Source organism: Etheostoma cragini, chromosome 15 (assembly GCF_013103735.1).
Source record: "Etheostoma cragini isolate CJK2018 chromosome 15, CSU_Ecrag_1.0, whole genome shotgun sequence".
NCBI classification, from domain to species: Eukaryota; Metazoa; Chordata; class Actinopteri; order Perciformes; family Percidae; genus Etheostoma; species Etheostoma cragini.
Window position 1 is genome coordinate 17,523,061 of NC_048421.1, and position 17,756 is coordinate 17,540,816.

The 17,756-nt window shown below is 39.8% G+C and overlaps 1 protein-coding gene across 1 annotated transcript; it reads right to left on the minus strand.

Moving 5' to 3' along the window:
• Positions 1–397: 397 nt before the first annotated feature.
• fam83fa (family with sequence similarity 83 member Fa) lies at positions 398–16,142 on the minus strand. Its single transcript, XM_034894669.1, has 5 exons — positions 15,564–16,142; positions 9,143–9,310; positions 7,452–7,573; positions 2,533–3,323; positions 398–1,206 (listed from the first exon to the last, which is right to left on the minus strand). The coding sequence occupies exons 1-5, from the start codon at positions 16,035–16,037 to the stop codon at positions 1,157–1,159; spliced, it is 1,605 nt and encodes a 534-aa protein (XP_034750560.1). The 5' UTR covers positions 16,038–16,142; the 3' UTR covers positions 398–1,156.
• Positions 16,143–17,756: the final 1,614 nt, after the last annotated feature.

The window sequence follows — 17,756 nt, forward strand, 5'->3', positions numbered from 1 at the left end:
ACATACAGTGTGTTATCTTACAGAGGGACATTACTTCAGTTTGAAGTCAGTTCTTCTGAGATTCAGATTTTTTAACTTTTGATACTAAAAAGTTGCTGACGCATGTACTGAAAGGACAAACTAATGTTAATGGGTTAATGTTAAATCCCAGGCTCAACAAATAAATTATCTCACCAGAAGAATTTCATCAATACTAGAGGACATTTTGCTAAAACATTAACTGGATTTCATCCTTAGTCTTAATTACAGTCTTTTCTCTTTAGGGAGACCAGTAAACATGTTTTTAATGGTAATGTACCGGAGTGTAACTTTGCTCTTTGGCTACATTCTGCATCACATCGCACAAAATGAATGAGCTCACTGAACATATATTGTTTTTTTTTTTTTTTATGTTATATACAATAGCCTGTTTGGCTTGTTGGGAAAGTTGGAATTTTACTTGACATTTCACACAAACCCATTTTTATCTGATGTTTTCATCTCTTTTATTCAATTTCTGCTACAAAATTAGGATTATTTGCATCTAAAGTGGTTCTCAAGGATTCCCATTCTTATCTTTGCCAGTTTTACCTGAACAAACCCAAAGTGTAAACATACAGAGTCCTCACACAGTATGCAGAAACAAAGCTGGACTGTGTCAACACGGCACCACTCAGCACTGCGTACATAATTCACAGCATGTACAACACTCTCTGATGAACACTTATTCTGTTACCAAGGGTCCTCTCTGTAAGGCGACACTGAGGGAACACAAGCACAACTTCTCCAGTCTCCATAGCAACCAGGTGTGATCTAATGCACCCAAGCTACCTTGGTCACAGTCTGGGCTGCTCTGGTTCAAGCATGAAATATAAAAACACTGTTGAATAATTTAATTACAAAAAAAAACACAACAGTAAAACTAAAACAATGGCGATGAAATCTCTCTCCAGCAGAACATGGGCTTCAATGTTGAGATTCTCTGGAGAAGTGTTTTTACTCACATGATTAGTTAAACTACAACATCGCATTGGTGGTCACTCCCATAAGGACTTTAACCTGAAGGCCAGAGACAGTAATGTCATCCCGTTACAGTGAGGTTATCCTGTGACTCAGCCCCGAGATCCTCCGCTGCTCTTTGTAACGTTAATGACGGACTGTCCTCTTGTTTCTGATCTCAGGACTGGATGCAGTTCTTCTTTTGATGCCGGCGGCGGCTTTTTGATCCTGTTGGGGGGGGGGGGGGGGGAGATACATTTTAAAACTAGAAAAGCACTCAGCGAGCACAGACCTCCGTCAAGGCATGCCCTTTCTTACAATGTTAATGAAGTGTGAGTTTTTCAAGTTGGAAACACATTTTTCCAATTCTTCTGACACCACATTAATGCAATGTTAGACGAAGGTGAAAAACAAGTCATGTATTCAAGTTTCATGAAAATAGGGCCAGCAGTTTTTCTGTAATCCTGCTGACAGACAAACATTCAACAAATAAAAAAAGACGTCTTTGGATGAGGTAATAATAACAACCCTAAATAGTAAAGAGAAGGAAATAAAATCACAATTAGGGCTGAATGATAAAACAGATATACTGTAGGTCCTTTCATATTCTGATTAAGATATATCATGATATAGCATGTTTTCTGGTATCTGGTGTTGAAGGTAGGCCATTCTTATGCATATTTCCCATCTAGTCTTGCTTTGCCAGACCTTCCTCCACAGTGCTGCGGAAGAGGGTCTGGCTAGTCCACAAAGCATTCTAAGATGGGAGAAAAACATGCTCTAGTTTATCGGCATTTCTTTAAACCAATCACAATCTTCATGGGCGGTGCTAAGCACCGGACAGAGCCATGTTGCAAAATATCATCGGGAAGGAACTTGTTTTTGTGGAACATGTGTAAATTCAAAGGTTATTTTAGTCGTGCAAGAGAAAACTCAGATTGGACAGATAGTCTAGCTATCTGTCTGATTTACCCTGCAGAGATCTGAGGAGCAGTTTACCATAGTTCACCAAAGACTATTTCCCATCTGACAGAATGAGTTACCCTACCTTTAACTACATTTATAGAGGATGTAGGCCATTCTGAAAGATATTTTCCACCTGACAGAATTAGCTTCTAACGTTAGATTTTATTTGTCCTTATTTAAGTCACAAGTCCAACAAAGTATTTGTTTAGAAGATTACATTTCAATTTCAATTCAGTTTGGTGTAAAGTTAATCCATATTTTTTTAATTCAGAATAAATTGAGCCTTGAACCTTGAGAAACTTAAGATCCTTGGCACAAAAATTCAACTGCTAATTGCTTTCTATTTTTACACCATATTTTATGTAGTTGTTATGGAATTATATTATAGTTTGAGCTCTTCATAACTTTTTATGTTTGCATTTTAGATTAAATACATGTATTTTGATGTGGTTTTCTTTATCTTAAGAAATTTGGCTTTAGAAAATGTTTGGAAAAATAACATAAAATAATAAAAAGTAATCTTTTGCCCGGATTTGGACCATGATGAAACAAACAGACAACACAATGGTAGACTATGTGAGGACGTACCGTCTTCGTCTCCGGTGTTGATGGTTTGCAGAGAAAGACTTCTCTGGATCTTTGAGGGCTTCTTGGTTTTGAATTTCAGTAGACTGGGTTTCTCAATGATCTCAAACGAGTCCTCTAGGTCATTTCCTGCGACGCCATTGGTCTCTGACACCTTATAGGTGGGGGAGGGTCCCTGAGGAGTGACCACGCCTTCCTCTATTGTGCTCTGATTGGCTCCCCTGCCTTTCAAGAAGTGCCGGAAGGAGCTTCGTTGTTTCTTTGCTCCGAAGACCTGGTTCTTCTTCAAGTCTTCCTTTCCATCCTCATCCTCCTCGTCTACAGAAGAACCGGGACTCTGTGGGGGGACTCGGTCTACGTGGTCACTGCTGTTTTTGCGGCCATGGAGGATGTGGTTCTGCAGGCCGTTCCTCAGGTTCAGCCCGCCAATGAGCGAGTCGCTGGGGGTCGACAGATCTTGTAGGGAACCTGTGAGCCCTGTACTGTTCCCAAAAACTAAAGAGTACTTAGGATTGTGGTATTTATGTGCAGGCACCTTTAGGTCGACCTGTCTGGAGTCCCCGACAGATACTTGAAAGCGAGACATGGAGACGGACAGAGGCTGGATTTTTGCCACCTCTGGTTTCCTGATGGGTGTTGCAATTGGCGGCTTAGTGATGTTGAACTCCCTGTAGAGGTCCACCTGTTCAGACACAGCGTACAACTCCCTGAAGTCGTTGTCGAAGGAGTCCACGATCTGACCCGACATCACAGTGATCGTGTTCCTGTCCATCCGAGAGGAACTCCAGGTGAAGCTGGAGGAGAAAAGAGAGGTCAAAGGTAGAGAGATAGTTCTACATTGCGGAAAAATATTCTTATTTTCTTTCTTGTCCAGAGTTTATTGAGAAGATTGACAGTACTTTTACACTGTATATGTGCGTTAAATATGAACCAACTGCCAGCCAGTTAGCTTAGCATAAAGATTGGAAACTGGGGGACCACAGCTCCTGCTGAAAATGAAAAATGACAATTCTTCTTTTTAGGGAGGTGGGAGGGGGGGTATGCCAGACTATTTCTTAACCAGGCAACCAGCAGAAACACCTAAAAGTTGCTTGTCTTGACACAAGAAGTACATGGCACTGACCTGAAATGGTGAACTGTAATAGTTACACTACCCATTCAGATTAAAATAACAAGTTATGTGTTAGAATTTGTGAGTAAGTGAATAAGCGAGTCAAACGAAAACTTAACTATCTAGTTTTTTAACGCTGACCCAGAGAGAAAAATTGAATGCACTAGATTGCTCATAACCAACATTTTACACTGTCAGATTAAACCCAGTGGGAAAATAAAACTACATGCGGCTGCTGCAACCATCATGTGTGAAAACAGCACTCTTAATGAACAGTCATTTCAGTAGACAGCAGCCTTAAGAAGCAGCTGCAGTTTGTTCCTGTTTTTAAAAGCTTTAAAATCAGACCCAAATTTCTTAATAATCATTTATTCCTAATGTGCTTCATCAGCCATGTGTTCAATCACGTGGTTTACCAGCGGTGGCTAATATAAGACACGTGACGTGTGGAAAGATGTGTCATCTGTATTCAGACAAAGGCTACTGTATACAGCAGCTTAACTCTTCATGTTGGATCCAAAACATTTTGATCTGCTTATTTTTGCAGGAAGTTTGGGTCTGGTATTTGTCATATCATGTGATGGTGGGGTCTTCTGTCACAAGAATTTCACTATGATTTAAAAACGAGATTTTGTTCAGCTTAGCAACAACAGCCCAGTAACAACAAGACTACTTATTCAGTTGTGTAATGGTCACCTTGTAATGGTCTATAGTGTTATAGTGTTACATTCTATAGAATAAAAACAATATATTTTGTAGATAAAAAAATATATACATACAGTATTTATGTGTATTTTTTTTAAGGGGACATATTATGCCTTTACATGTTTTCTGTCATATCTACATTGTTATAATGTTGGATTTCCATGTTAAACGTGGCCAAAACAAATAATGAGGTAAACGTATTTTAGAGAAATCCCTGTGAGCTAAAGCATTCCAATTTCCAATTATTCTGAACGCTCGAATTCTCAACAGTTTCTTCCCCTCTTGGCTAAGTCTTACGCAACTCTAAGCCGGCCTGCTACGATTGGTCATCTGCTCCAAGTAGGCAGGACTAGAGTGTTTTTCTTCTTTTTTATAAGCCACTGCGGTGTTAAAATTGTTGCATGTGACTACATGCTAACAGCAGTAAAAGATGTCATATTGGCTGCCAGTGTCATTAAATTCTCCCCAATTCCAGGTCACATTATTCCTGAAACATTTTTGGTTCATGCAGTATTCAGTTTAAAAGCCGTCATTTGCAATTTTGACCTAGAAATTGCTGCTGCTATATTCTATTTAGTGCCCACTACTAACTATAGTAGCTAACGTTACATGGCTAATGGCATTATTATCTGTTATCTGGGCTGCCAATGTTGTTAAATTCTCCCCAATTCCGGGTTGCATTACTGCTAAAACATGTTTGATTGAGTAGTGTTTGGTTCAGAAGCCTTTGTTTGCGATTTCTGATGGAAAGTTCTGCTTCGTTCCATTACAACCTAACGTTATCATACTGCTCACTATTAAGTTGCTACATGCTGATGTGACATAGTTGTGATCTTTGCCAATGCTGTCATTTTTCCCCAAATTCCGGTTGTCCGGTTGTGTAATATTTGGTTTAGAAGGCTTTATTGGTGGTTTTTCATGGTAAATAGTCCTGCCATATACTCCGTTGCAGTAGCTCCAGCTTCAATTAGTTAAACACGGAGTGGAGGCTCTGGAGTTTCCAGGTAGCATGCTGGCCAATCAGGGCAGACTGGGCTTTGTCGGAAGCAGGGCTTAAAGAGACATACAGAGGGTGAGGGTGCAGCAGCCATAGGCAGTATGAGAAAAATAAAAAAATATAAAAAATCTTTTTTTACAGTAATGCACATAAACATGTTCTAGTACAAACACAAAGTGCAAGTTTCATCCGGAAATTTCTATTAAAGTTGCCCTTTAAAAAATATCTCCCTTTCTTCTAAATATCCTTCATGTAAATATACTGTATGTAAAACAACACAAATTGCTTTAAAAGGGGGCCCTTAAAATTGGCTAAACGTGCACTTACAATCAGGGTTTGAGCTTTGACCATTATGATCTTAATGTGTTGCATATTCTCCATCATCATCTTTAAGGCTACCGTGTCTAAGTGTGGAAATGTGAGCGTCTGAGAATTTTCTAATCCTATCTTTCTGAAACCGAGGATCTGACAATCACGCTCATTTCATGCAGTAATGGCAAGGTGTGAAAGTATTTGTCACTTTTGGAGTTTACAACAAAGTGCAACACCATGAATGCCCTTTCAGTGAAAGACACTCCAAAATGATTCCCCATCTTTGCCATATTTGACCTATTATTATGTCTCATCGCTCTCTATGGTTGGCTTTCCACCTTACCTTTAAATGTGGCTGTTCGGACGAGCTATAAAAAAGAACGTGTCAAACAACACCTCCTATCTTTTTTTTTTTTTTTTTTTCATTGTTATGAGCCTACAGATGCCTTGATAGTGTTTGGTGATTTTAAGGCTTTGTTACTGTTTAAATGAATTAAAGTATTTTTGATATTCATACTCACTGTTTAAGAACAATGAATAGTTTAAATGTTTGGTAATTATATATTGACTTTACAGTTCAGTACAGTGTATTTTATGAAAGTTGAAATTTTGGTGACGCTCAGAGACCGTTTTGCCTCCTCGAAATAATCTCAAGCAGGATTTACACGTCTGCCTCAATCAGTAATCCTAACAGTCAACAAGTTGATCTACAACAACAGACTTCTGTGTAGAACCTAGGGTAGATAAAGAGAGTGCTGCGAAAAGCATTCCAGTCAATTCACAAGTTTAACATGCTTCAGAAAGTCCCTAATAAGGAGTTATTAGAGTGCTGGTCTGGGAGCTTTTCTATTGTAGCAGGAAGCTTTTAGAGAAAGTTTCTATATTTAAAGTTCCCATGGCATGAACATTTCCCTTTGAGTTTTTAACATTACTATGAGTTCCCCCAGCCTGCCTATGGCCCCCAAAGTGGCTAGAAATGGCAATAAGTGTAAACCGAGCCCTGGGTATCCTGCTCTGCCTTTGAGAAAATGAAAGCTTAGATGGGCCAATCTGGACTCTTTCTCTTTATGAGGTCATAAGGGGCAAGGTTACCTCTCCATTCTCCGCTTTTTCCATCCACGAGAGAGAGACATCATGGCTTTTAAACGAGCAAAGTGACAGTTGGTTAAGTACACATCCCTATCCTCCACCTTGCCCCCCCTCTCCCCCTCCAAAGCTACAGGCTCAGAAATGGCATATACTAAGGAAAGCTCATTGTGAGACCGGCTCTAGTGGCTGTAATTCTACACCAAGGCTGAATTTTGGGAAAGAGACTTCAGATATGGTATTAGGGGACCACTAAGGTCTACATAAAAGCATCCACAGAGCAGCATGTCATTGGACCTTTAACACCTCTAAACGATTTGGATCTCAGAGTGTGAAAATGTCCTCAGTTTAGTTTCACATGCAAATAAACAGAACTTGCGAAATGAATAAGCTATATATATATTGAGTGAACTGTAGCTTATACAATGTAAAAATATCTCATGTTTTGAAAAATGAGTGAAGTGATATTTATAATTATTGTAATTTAAAAAAAAAGGTAGAAATAATTTTACTAAACCGTTTCATGTTCATGAAACTATTTACTTTTCTTGTATTACAATAAAAAAAAACTTTTTTCTTCTTCTTCCGCCTATTCACCAAAGATTAACCAGAAATAGAAAAAAAACAGGCAGTGTTCAGTTTTGGTGTCCTGTCTCAGCTGTGAACGGCTAAATTGGTGAGTTGAAGGCTTTCCTGCCTACTCATGCTCACCTGTACGACCCAAACATGACTTTCTCTCCATCCACCAGCATGTATTTAGAGCACAAAGACCCGGGCAGCTTTCCAAACGACAGGGCCAGCCCCGAACCTCTCACCATCCGCACCCGGAGATTCTGGAAAGAAACACCCGCTTGATTACACACTTGAGCCGGCCTAGCATCACACCGGCAAACCTGAGTAAACTCACGCAGCCCCAGCTATTAAACCCTGCTGTGTCATGTATGACTGATCTGAAGATGTGCCAAGTCAAACTGAGCTGTCACACCTTGCAACATAATGTCAACATATATTCAACTTAAGTCAACTAAGCAAGAAAGGACCAAACTTGAGCCACATATGTTTACTTAGGGAAGAGAAAGGAAAGGAGCCGTAAACACCGAGTGGACACACTGGGAGGAGCTTTTTCCTCTGCAGAAGCATCGAGTTACAGTCTTTGGATCTGTTCTCAGGATCTATGAATGTTCAGTTGTGAGAAGTAAGAGTAACAGAGCCCAGTGAGCTGAAAAGGCCTTTCACTGCCTTATCAACTGACACCACTACAAGCAGGTATTCCAGTGCTCCAGTTAGACTACGCCAGAGCTACAAAACTCTGCGAACAGCAGATAAGGCCGGGTATTGTGTCCCTGTGGAGATAGGATGACAGTCTGGCCCAGTGAAACTGCTGTTCTCTCTGAAACTAGAACAATAACTGTCATTTCTCACATTCTGCAACACATAGAATACCAGTTAATTATTAAAAGTAAGCTGATTATGTTTAACTGTTAAATACATAGGTGGGGAATTAAGCAAGAATAATTCAACATTTTTATATTCTAGGTATTCTATAAAAAAAATACACACCATGAATAATTCAATTTCATTTTTTTCTTTTACTATTAATGAAAATGAAGTTTTTGTAATATCACCCTACTTTTCCATGGGTTGGTCAAAATGAGAGGTATGCATTTGTAATACTTGTGAGGCATGTACATATTATTAACAAGATCAATTTCTTCTAATATGGTTCATTCTTTTGATCCGACACTACTAGGCAGACATTACACTACTCTCATTCCAACGTAATATATTTTTACTGTTCGTCCAATACTTTACTAAAGAAGTAATACAAACTGGTGGACTGATTGTGCAATTATCCTGGACATATTTCCTGGAAAAAAGGGTGGTGTTGAGTTTTTTTTTTCAATGCTTTGAGCACCACAAATGAAATTCCTTTCACCTTCATTGTGTTGCAGTAAAAGGCAGAAGTATCAGTAGCCTAGCCTTGGCAAATAAACATGAACTAATATTCATGATACCATGAGGGGTAACTGGGAAAATGGGTTATTCTTTTAGACTTATGTAGTTTGAAGGCATGAAAACCCTTAGAAGAACTGAATACATTTAAGAATAAATGTAATTTGAAAATTCATAAATCATGTTTTAAGAAGCCAAACACACTTGATGTCATTTATATCGTCTTCTACTTGTCAGTATTTTCCTAAAGATTGTGAGATATGATATGATATTTTAACCCATGATAATTAATGTTGTGGTCTACTGAAGGAAGAAGAGTAGTGACCCACTGAGGTGTTTTCCTTTCTTTCATCCAGCTTTATTTGCTCTTTGTGTATTGTATTAGTGATCCTCACTCCCTCTACTGCCCTCTGTCACGCTCTCCAGTGTTTGCTCAGCTCACTCCTCACCCGCAGATGTACCGCATTAATCTGCAGCCGAGTGCACATATCCAGGAAGTGGGGCACTCCCCTGGCCTCCAGCAAAGCGTAGACAGCCACCCCGCGCCGTGACGACGCATCCAGCAGGTCCTGGAGGATCTGCAGGTCTGTCAGGAGGTCCATGACCACGGCCACCACCTGGGGAACACAACAGGGACTGATTCAAATGCAAAGTCAATGCCAAGTAACTACAGACACACAAGGCAGTCATAAATACAGATACAAATATTGACATAAATATGACTATAATTAAAAACTCACATGCCATATTTACATACTTACGCATGCACGGAGTGAGTATTTCCATTCCATGCTTCTTTACACTTCTACTCACCAAAATTCAGAGGGAAATATTGTACTTTTCCATTTACGATTTCAACTTAATACATTCCTTTTAGCTAACTATTTGTTTTATACTTGGCTAAAGTATTGTGATTTTAACATTATATCCATTGCTTCACTCCCATGGAGCATTTGTTCCTGAATAATAGCCAACATGCTTTTACTTTAAAAGGAGATTTTCCTTCAAAATGACTTGAATTGATTTAAACATTTTTATCACACGACTGTTTGTGCTTTTCTAATGAGTTATTTTTAGTTCTGGATTACTAGTTTTAACTGAATCCTTTTCCACCACTGCCCCGCTGGACAAAGACACTCTTTGTTGTAGCCATAACCTTCACAGAGACTACAGATGTTAGCCCATATCGTTCTGGTGGTTCTCAGATTCTTATCCCTGTCACTTAGTTTCACTGTGAAACATCCCAGACAAGGTGGGTTGGTAAAGATGTGTTTGTGTGTGTGCTATTTAGTCAGGTCACATTTGGTGATCCTTTTACAGCAGCCAATTTCAAAGTCAAAGTACTTTTATTGGTCTCCCTAAGGAGAAATTCGTTTTGGACATTGAGTAACTTAACTTTGCTGCAAGAGTTACAGAAGCAACAACAAGCACAGGGTTAAAAGACAATTCGAAAGACAAATGTACAGTCAACATATAAGCTACTCACGGGCCTGTGCAAATTGCAGATTTACGATTTTCTATCCTAAAATGTATTAAAGCCATACTTCAAAAGAAAACAATTTAATTCATCCATCCATCACAGTCACAGATATACATTAAAGTAAGAAACATAGAACGCGACTGCTGCAACATTAAGACTCATTAACATTTTCACCACTCCCACTGTCTGGAAACACAATGTCACTCCACTTACCTATTAGAAGTGTTGTGATTTAAAATTCAACTATAATTTACCGAGGCAGTTGATGATTTGGAGGAACTTGTTTTTCCAGGCGATTTAAATGTTACTCAAGTTTGGATCCAGTCCAGGATTAACATCGCTAATTATGTCAACAGCAGTGTCTTTCTGTTAAAACACACAAGCTACCATACATACTGTACCAGAATACAGGAATCAGTCTATAGTAAATAAGCTGTTCTTACATAGCACTTATCTAGTCTTAATGACTATTCAAAGTGCTTTCCAATGTTGTCTTATTTTCAGTATATCTTCATAATACTATATACTTCATTGAACAAACATGACTGTTTTTCAGGGAAGAATTTCACAGCCACACAGGGTTTTTATTTTCTTGAGTGCAATTTAGAGTGATCGTGTGAGGCTCTTTTATTTTTTTATTTCCTTATTGAGGCATACATACACGCATGCATGTTTGGGCCTGATCCAACGGCCTCTAAACAAGTTTTCCACGCAATCACTTAGAGTGTGAGACAGCAGCTCTCAGTCAAATTTTATGTGACATCAATTATAACAAGTAAACCATCTGTGAATCTAAATTAAGTATATATCAACACTCATGTTATCTGGTTATTAGATGCGTATTGAGAAACATATTTGCCCAAGGAAGGAGACATTTACACGTCTCTCAAAGTAAATCCATCTTTTTTAAAACCTTTTAGGAAAAAAAGGGGTTTATAGTTGGTGACCTACCTTTTTGGTCCAGACTGACATATCTCAACAACTATTTGATGGATTTCCATTCATTTTCATAAGGACATTTAAGGTCCCCAGAGGATGAATCCTACTAACTTAGGGGAGAGCCTGACTTTTTACCATTGTGCCAATGTGCCAACATGCGATGGACATTTGTGGTCTTGAGTGAAATTGGGCATTGAGAACCGATTCCTACTTGGAATTGTTTCAAAAAATGACGATCCAGTAGAATCGTTTTAAAGGATTTGGCTTCATATCCGATCATCGCTTCCCTATTTAATATGCGCACGGTTTCTGAAGCAGCGCTTGTTGTGTTGCAGCCTTAGTGCTCAGTAAGCAGCGCTCTAGTGTGGCTTTTGTTTTCACTGAAAAAACGTTGCAAAACTGCAAACCACCATTGAATCAAAATTGAACGTTCCTCTTATTTGTTTAAATAGGCAGGTGACCAGTTTCAACGCCACCCCTCAAAGAATCCCAATCAAGAATCGATAAGAACCGGAATCGGAAGAACTGCAATTGGAATCAGTCCAATCATTCCAAAACGATGCCCAACCCTAATTGCCATGAACTTTGATACGCACAATCATGTTTCCCTCAGGTGTAATCACTTTGCTGATCCCTGAAAGAAAATCTACATAAAGACGTAGGAGAATGATCTCAACACAGAAAAAAACACTTCCTCCCTCAGTTTATCAGCAACCTTCACAATCGCCAAATTGGAGATATGTGGTTTTCATTGGACAGCAGTTGTAATCTGGAAATTAACTTAAGTTGTCAGACAAATGTAGTGGAGTAAAGAGTACAATATTTGCATCTGAATGTCGAGTGGAAGTCTAAGGTTGCATAAGATGGAGAGATGAAGACCGCATTTAAAAAAATTATTATCTCACCTGACAGGCAAAACTTGCAAGGCTGTTCTTACTCTTAAATGCAGTTCAACCAGCAACATCATATCTGTCATGTAGCGATACACCTGGCCTGAAACCCATTTCTACTTGCAAACCACAGCTCATTGGAACATAAATTATACAGCTGTGCTTCATCTCTTGATTTGAGATAACAATCTCATGTAGCCTTTTTCTGCTTCCAGAAGGTGTGTGCTTGCCTTTCTGTAAATATAAAGACCATTTGCACTTCCCGATGCTAAAAAAGCAGAAGTACTTGGCAGGCTTTCAGGAGATGATGTACGGTAGAACTTCACCTTGAGGGGAGCAATCTCAGCTTGTTGTGAGTAGGTTAATGTAAATAGATATTAATGAGGATTAATTTATGCATCATGATATGTCCAATTATTCAACAACAGCTCTGCAGCTATCCACTTTCAAAGAGCTCAGACCAACCAGTCCCTCAGACAGGCAAGCAGTTTGTTCCGAACACGTTTACTGTCCTCCACACCTCAAAAAGAGAAACCGTGGTTTTGTGCCAGTTTGAACAAACCCTATCACTTTACCCTGCAACTGCAGACTCTGGTGCTGTATGTCTCACCAATCACAGGTGAGAGTTCTCTTCTAGCATACCTGGGATGTTACCCAATCAGAGACGGCTATGAGAACCTCTGAGTGGGTGAGGGAAAAATAAAGAAACACCAATCCAAACCAGGGCTGCATGACGTTGGGGGGGGGGGGGGGGGGGGGGGGGGGGGGGGGGGGGGGGGGGGGGGGGGGGGGGGGGGGGGGGGGGGGGTGATGTGAAGCTGACATTTAGAGCTACATGGCCTTCCCCGTCTGCACCACTCAGCTTGTTTAAACTTGCATATGACTCACTCACTGATGTGTATTATTTATTGATGCTATAGGCCTTGTTAACCCTTCCCTTTTTAATGTCTTACTGAAAAATGCTGCACGTGCAAAATGTGCACACACAGCACAGTTTTATAGGTGTTCTGAACGTAAGTTGGCCATTCTCATTTATGCCACTTTCAATCAAATTAATAAATAAGAGATAAAATGTGTGTGTGTGTGTGTGTGTGTGTATTGGCTGGAGTGATGAACGTGTGGCTAATTTTACTAAATAATATTTGTGGTACTTGCAATTACGGTTATAGGATTTGCAATGCCTGATGGTGCAATATTTTTATAATTATCTTTATTTATAAATACATGCTTGTTATATTTGATATGTTATTATGCAATACAGAAGTTATTGACCACAGCATGAGTTAACGGGGAATGTGCAATCATTAACAAAAATGAAGTGCCATACGAGGGAGAGGATGTGTTCTGGGGGTGGGTTCTCGTCTGTTCTTCTGGGATTGGGAGGAAAGTGGAGGGGGGGGGTATTGTGTGAGATTTATAAAATGTTCATTGAAGCATTGGATGAGATATTATTTCTGTGTAGGTTAACTGTATGTCTATTACGTGTTTATGCGCAAAGTGTTGCCATTTAATTTCTCTCGAATGCCCAAGATGAAGACAATAAAGGCTTACCTTACTGCATCTTTAATCAGCCATATAAATAATGCTACATACTTTAGGTTTCGGAGAGAAGGTTAAGACTGCCTGGGGATACCTACTCTGTCTCTTTATCTGACAAAACACACAGCTGTTGGTTAGAAATTAGAACGAGTCAGCTGGTAAGATGAAGATTTCACATCAGTGAAACATGTTAGCGTAAAATGGACAGCCACTGGCTAGAAATTAGAAGCCCACTTTTGTTAACTTATGTGTGAAGTCACAGATCCATTGTTTATAAAAATAATTCTATGAATTTCAATGCGGAATCTGCCACTATTATCCTTGCAAACTGTGTCGAGTGAGACCAGAACCACAGGAACCTAGTTTAATGTTTTATTAAATTTAAGGGTGTAGAGGATTATGAACTAACTTTTATGGCAATCAAAACTCTAAACAAAAGTTAAAGGAATAATTTGAAATTTAGTCAGATGGTAAAACAGATACCACTCTCACTCTAAACTACTACTGGTTAGTTTAGCTTAGCATAAAGACGATTGAGATGAAAAGGAGCATTTCTTATGTATGTTGTGGTTATAGTCAATACATCGAATCCATAACATGCATGTTTTGGCTAAGCGCCAATATATTTCAGAAGTAGGCCTATTGTTTTGCAAGTAGTTCAGGTCAGGGACATAAAGTACAAGAAGACACTGATACGTTTTACTACACGGTCGGTTTACATCTGGTCATACGCATTTTACTTTGTCTTTTTTAGAGCAACATGAAGACTTCAGGTTCAAAATGGTGGTCGATCCTTACTCTACAAATGAACACGCCCTTTGAGATTTTAGTAGATCCTCCTTTCTTTTTAAAATGTCAAACTTTAAAAAGTCCCATGGCCATTCACTTTATGAGGTTTTTAACATTAATATGAGTTGCCCCAGCCTGCCTATGGTCCCCCAGTGGCAAGAAATGGTGATAGGTGTAACCCGAGCCCCAGGTATCCTGTGCTACCTTTGAGAAAATGAAAGCTCCGAAGGGCCGATCTGGAATCTTGCTCCTTATGAGGTCATAAAGGGCAAGGTTACCTCCCCTTTCTCTGCTTTGCCCGCCCAGAGAATTTGGCCCACCCCTGAGAGAGAGACATCGTGGCTGTCAAACAAGCAAAGTTGCAGTTGGTCAAGGCCCCACCCCCAGCCTCCACCTTGCCCCCCCCGCTTATTGTGGGACTAGTGGCTGCATTGTACGACTTCAAATATGGTATTATGGAACCATATGGGGGTCTACATAAAAACGTCCAAAGAGCACCATGTCACGAGACCTTTAAACTAAAGCTGCCTGCTTTTGGATGTAACTCAAGCGAAAGGGTTGACCTAAATTATGCTGTAAGAAGACAAAGCAGAAATTATTGTTTTTAGCCTGTTTGATCATTGATTTTTTAAGCAAGTCATTTGTTTCAAGCAAAAATGCCAAATCCTATAATAATATAATCCTAAATTATAGCTTCTTAAATGTGAATACTTGCTGGTTTGACTGTTGGTCGGACAAAATAAACCGTCTTAAGACATCACCTCTGACTTTGGTAAAGTGGTGTGAACATTTTCCACCATTTTCTAAAATTTCAATCGATGAATGAAGAAGACAATTATAGATTAAAATGTATAATTGTGAATTGTTTTGTTTATAAAGGTTTAAATTACCTTTGCTTCATGTTGTTCTCATGATTCTCACATAAATAAAAACGTATTCATTAGCCCCAAAAAAGTCAAAAAGTGGGGTAAAACACATCCAGGGGTGAGGAAACTTCAACCAAAAGATTCTGGGATTGAGATGATGTTCAAAAATAGTTTCCTATTTCCTAAAATGACATTAGGTCATTATTGATAAATGTGTAGGTCTATTAGTAGCCTATTAGAAACTGGTTGAAAATGTAGATGATTTTAAATTGATTTAAGAAATGAAGAAACATGCGTCAGTTGTAAGTGTTGGTCTATCACTTTACATTGGACAACGAACAAAGGTTAATAATATAAGTTAAGTTACCTTGTGTGCCTCCTGTATGAGCTTCCTCACCACCTCCTTGATATGAGGCCCGGACTCTTTGGGTGGATGGGAGAACACGGACACCCGGGTCACCCCCTTGTAGACGCCGCTGCCGCCGGGCCAGCCGATGTCCAGAGACGGGACTTCGGTGTCCGACATCTCGGGCCAGTAGGTGGAGTGGACACCGGAGTCCGCGCTGGAGGACGCCTTGGACTTCTCATGCTCTGCAGACTCGGAGTCACTGTCCGTCTCGTACTCACAAAAAGTATCCCGGATGAGTTGGACCTCCCTGGCGCAGAGGAAGTCCTTGACGTTGTCCTCTTTGAGGCGCATCTTGAAGGCACCGTCCCCGTTCTTCAGGAGCTGCTCCAGGGCCGCGCGCTGCTCCTCGCTGTAGTAAAACTGCGGTTTAGTCTCCGGGATCTTCTCGTTGACGTGGTCGTCGTCCATGCACACCAGCTGAGACTCCGCCATCTCCGGATCCGCTGCTCTCCGACGCTGCGACACCTGTGCGGACAGGCACGGCACGTCACGGCAGATGCTCAGGTGAGTCCCTCAGGTGGGGAGCAGGAGGCGGGACTAACTGCTGTTTGGAAGTCGACGCGGCAGTTTATTGCCCACTCAGGTATTACAGAACTTCCTGTTGTAAAACTTTCAAATTAAAAACAAGTTGTTTTACAGAAATGTTTGGGAAGGCAAACTGTTCCAGTAGTTTCAGGTTGAACTCACTAACATTAAAAATAAACCCTTTATGTTGGCTATGGTGTGACTAATTCTTAAACAATACATTTGTTAACATTTACTTAAGCGCTGCAGGACTTACAGTATATGTGTAGGCCAACTTTACTAGAGGCCATTTTATGCAACTTTCTACTCTACTACATTTCAGATACAACAACACTATTCTTTATACTCCTTTACAGTTATCTATGTTAGTAGTTAGTTTTCAGATGAGGATTTTACATTTGATAAACATACAAAATTCAACCCATTGTTGACAAGTTGACATGTTTGCCAAGTTATGGCCCCTTACAACATCAGTGTGCAGGTGTGTCTCCTTGTCTCTTCCAGATGTCTACATGAGTTGTCAGTTACGCAGAAGAGAAATTTCCTAAACTTTTCATTTAAAAGTTTAGACGAAAGGAAACTCTGGAAACAACTAGCCAGCAGTAGGCTATAACCCCGTATTCAAAAACCTCCACCTGAAGCAGATGCTGCATTAGTATTGATGCATCAGTCTCAACAACCTAATGTCATGTATGATAATATATCAGTTGCAGAGGACATTAAATCCAACCTTTATTTAACCAGGATAAAAAAAAAGAAGTGTCCTGGCAAGTGGCAGCAGCACGGTTTCAAATGACAGAGACATTTACAGGTAAAAATATAAACATACTTCCACTCATATTCAAACAACAATGTCATCTTAAAAAACCCTGGGTCCTAAATCAATTTGAAAACAGTGACAGACAGACTGCCTTTCTGCAAGGTCCTTTAAAAAGCCTTTAAAAGATTACAGTGAGACCAACTCCTTCAACTGGAGTTCATTCTGAAGCTGATTCCATGCAGATGGGGCTGCAAAATTAAAAGCCTTTTTGCCAAAGTCAGTGCGGGCTTTAGGGACTGTCAATAAAACCAGATCCTGTGAGCGCAGGTGATGTGTCCCAGCCGACCTCGGGAGGATGTAAGACATTTATACTTAAAAACGAGTACTTTCACTCGTGACACTTTAAATACAGATAGGAGTTTGAATGCAGGACTTTTACTTGTAACATAAACAACATGCATCTCTTAAACATATTATTTTCATAGATAATGTGAATTTTACCAGAAAATTTGGAGGGCCAGTCTGATGGTGCATTTAAGGTCTTCTCGTCAACTTGTAAAGATGAAAACCAGATGATATGTACGAGGTGGCTGTGTCTCGGGACGTATTAATTGTTGGTTTGTCTCCGCCTCCTCCTGTCCCCGTTGAAGTGTCCTTGAGCCAAACACTGAACCATTATTCCTCCTGAAGGCCATGCAATTGCTCTGCTGCCATCTATGTGTGCATAGGTAAATGAAAGGCCCTTTGTGAAGCACTTGGCCATGAAAGCAGTACATAGATAAATGTATATATCAATCTCCTGTAAATATATCAGCTAATTTTGGTCCAGGGGCCTTGTTTATCAACAATACATAGAAAATGTTCTA

Excerpts from the sequence above, each read along its gene's own strand:
- fam83fa (XM_034894669.1), bottom strand. The coding sequence starts at position 16,037 with ATGGCGGAGTCTCAGCTGGTGTGCATGGACGACGACCACGTCAACGAG. Across the intron at positions 9,311-15,563 it reads TCATACAGGAGGCACACAAG|GTGGTGGCCGTGGTCATGGA; the intron begins GTAACTTAACTT and ends TGTGTTCCCCAG. Across the intron at positions 7,574-9,142 it reads TTAATGCGGTACATCTGCGG|AATCTCCGGGTGCGGATGGT; the intron begins GTGAGGAGTGAG and ends GTTTCTTTCCAG.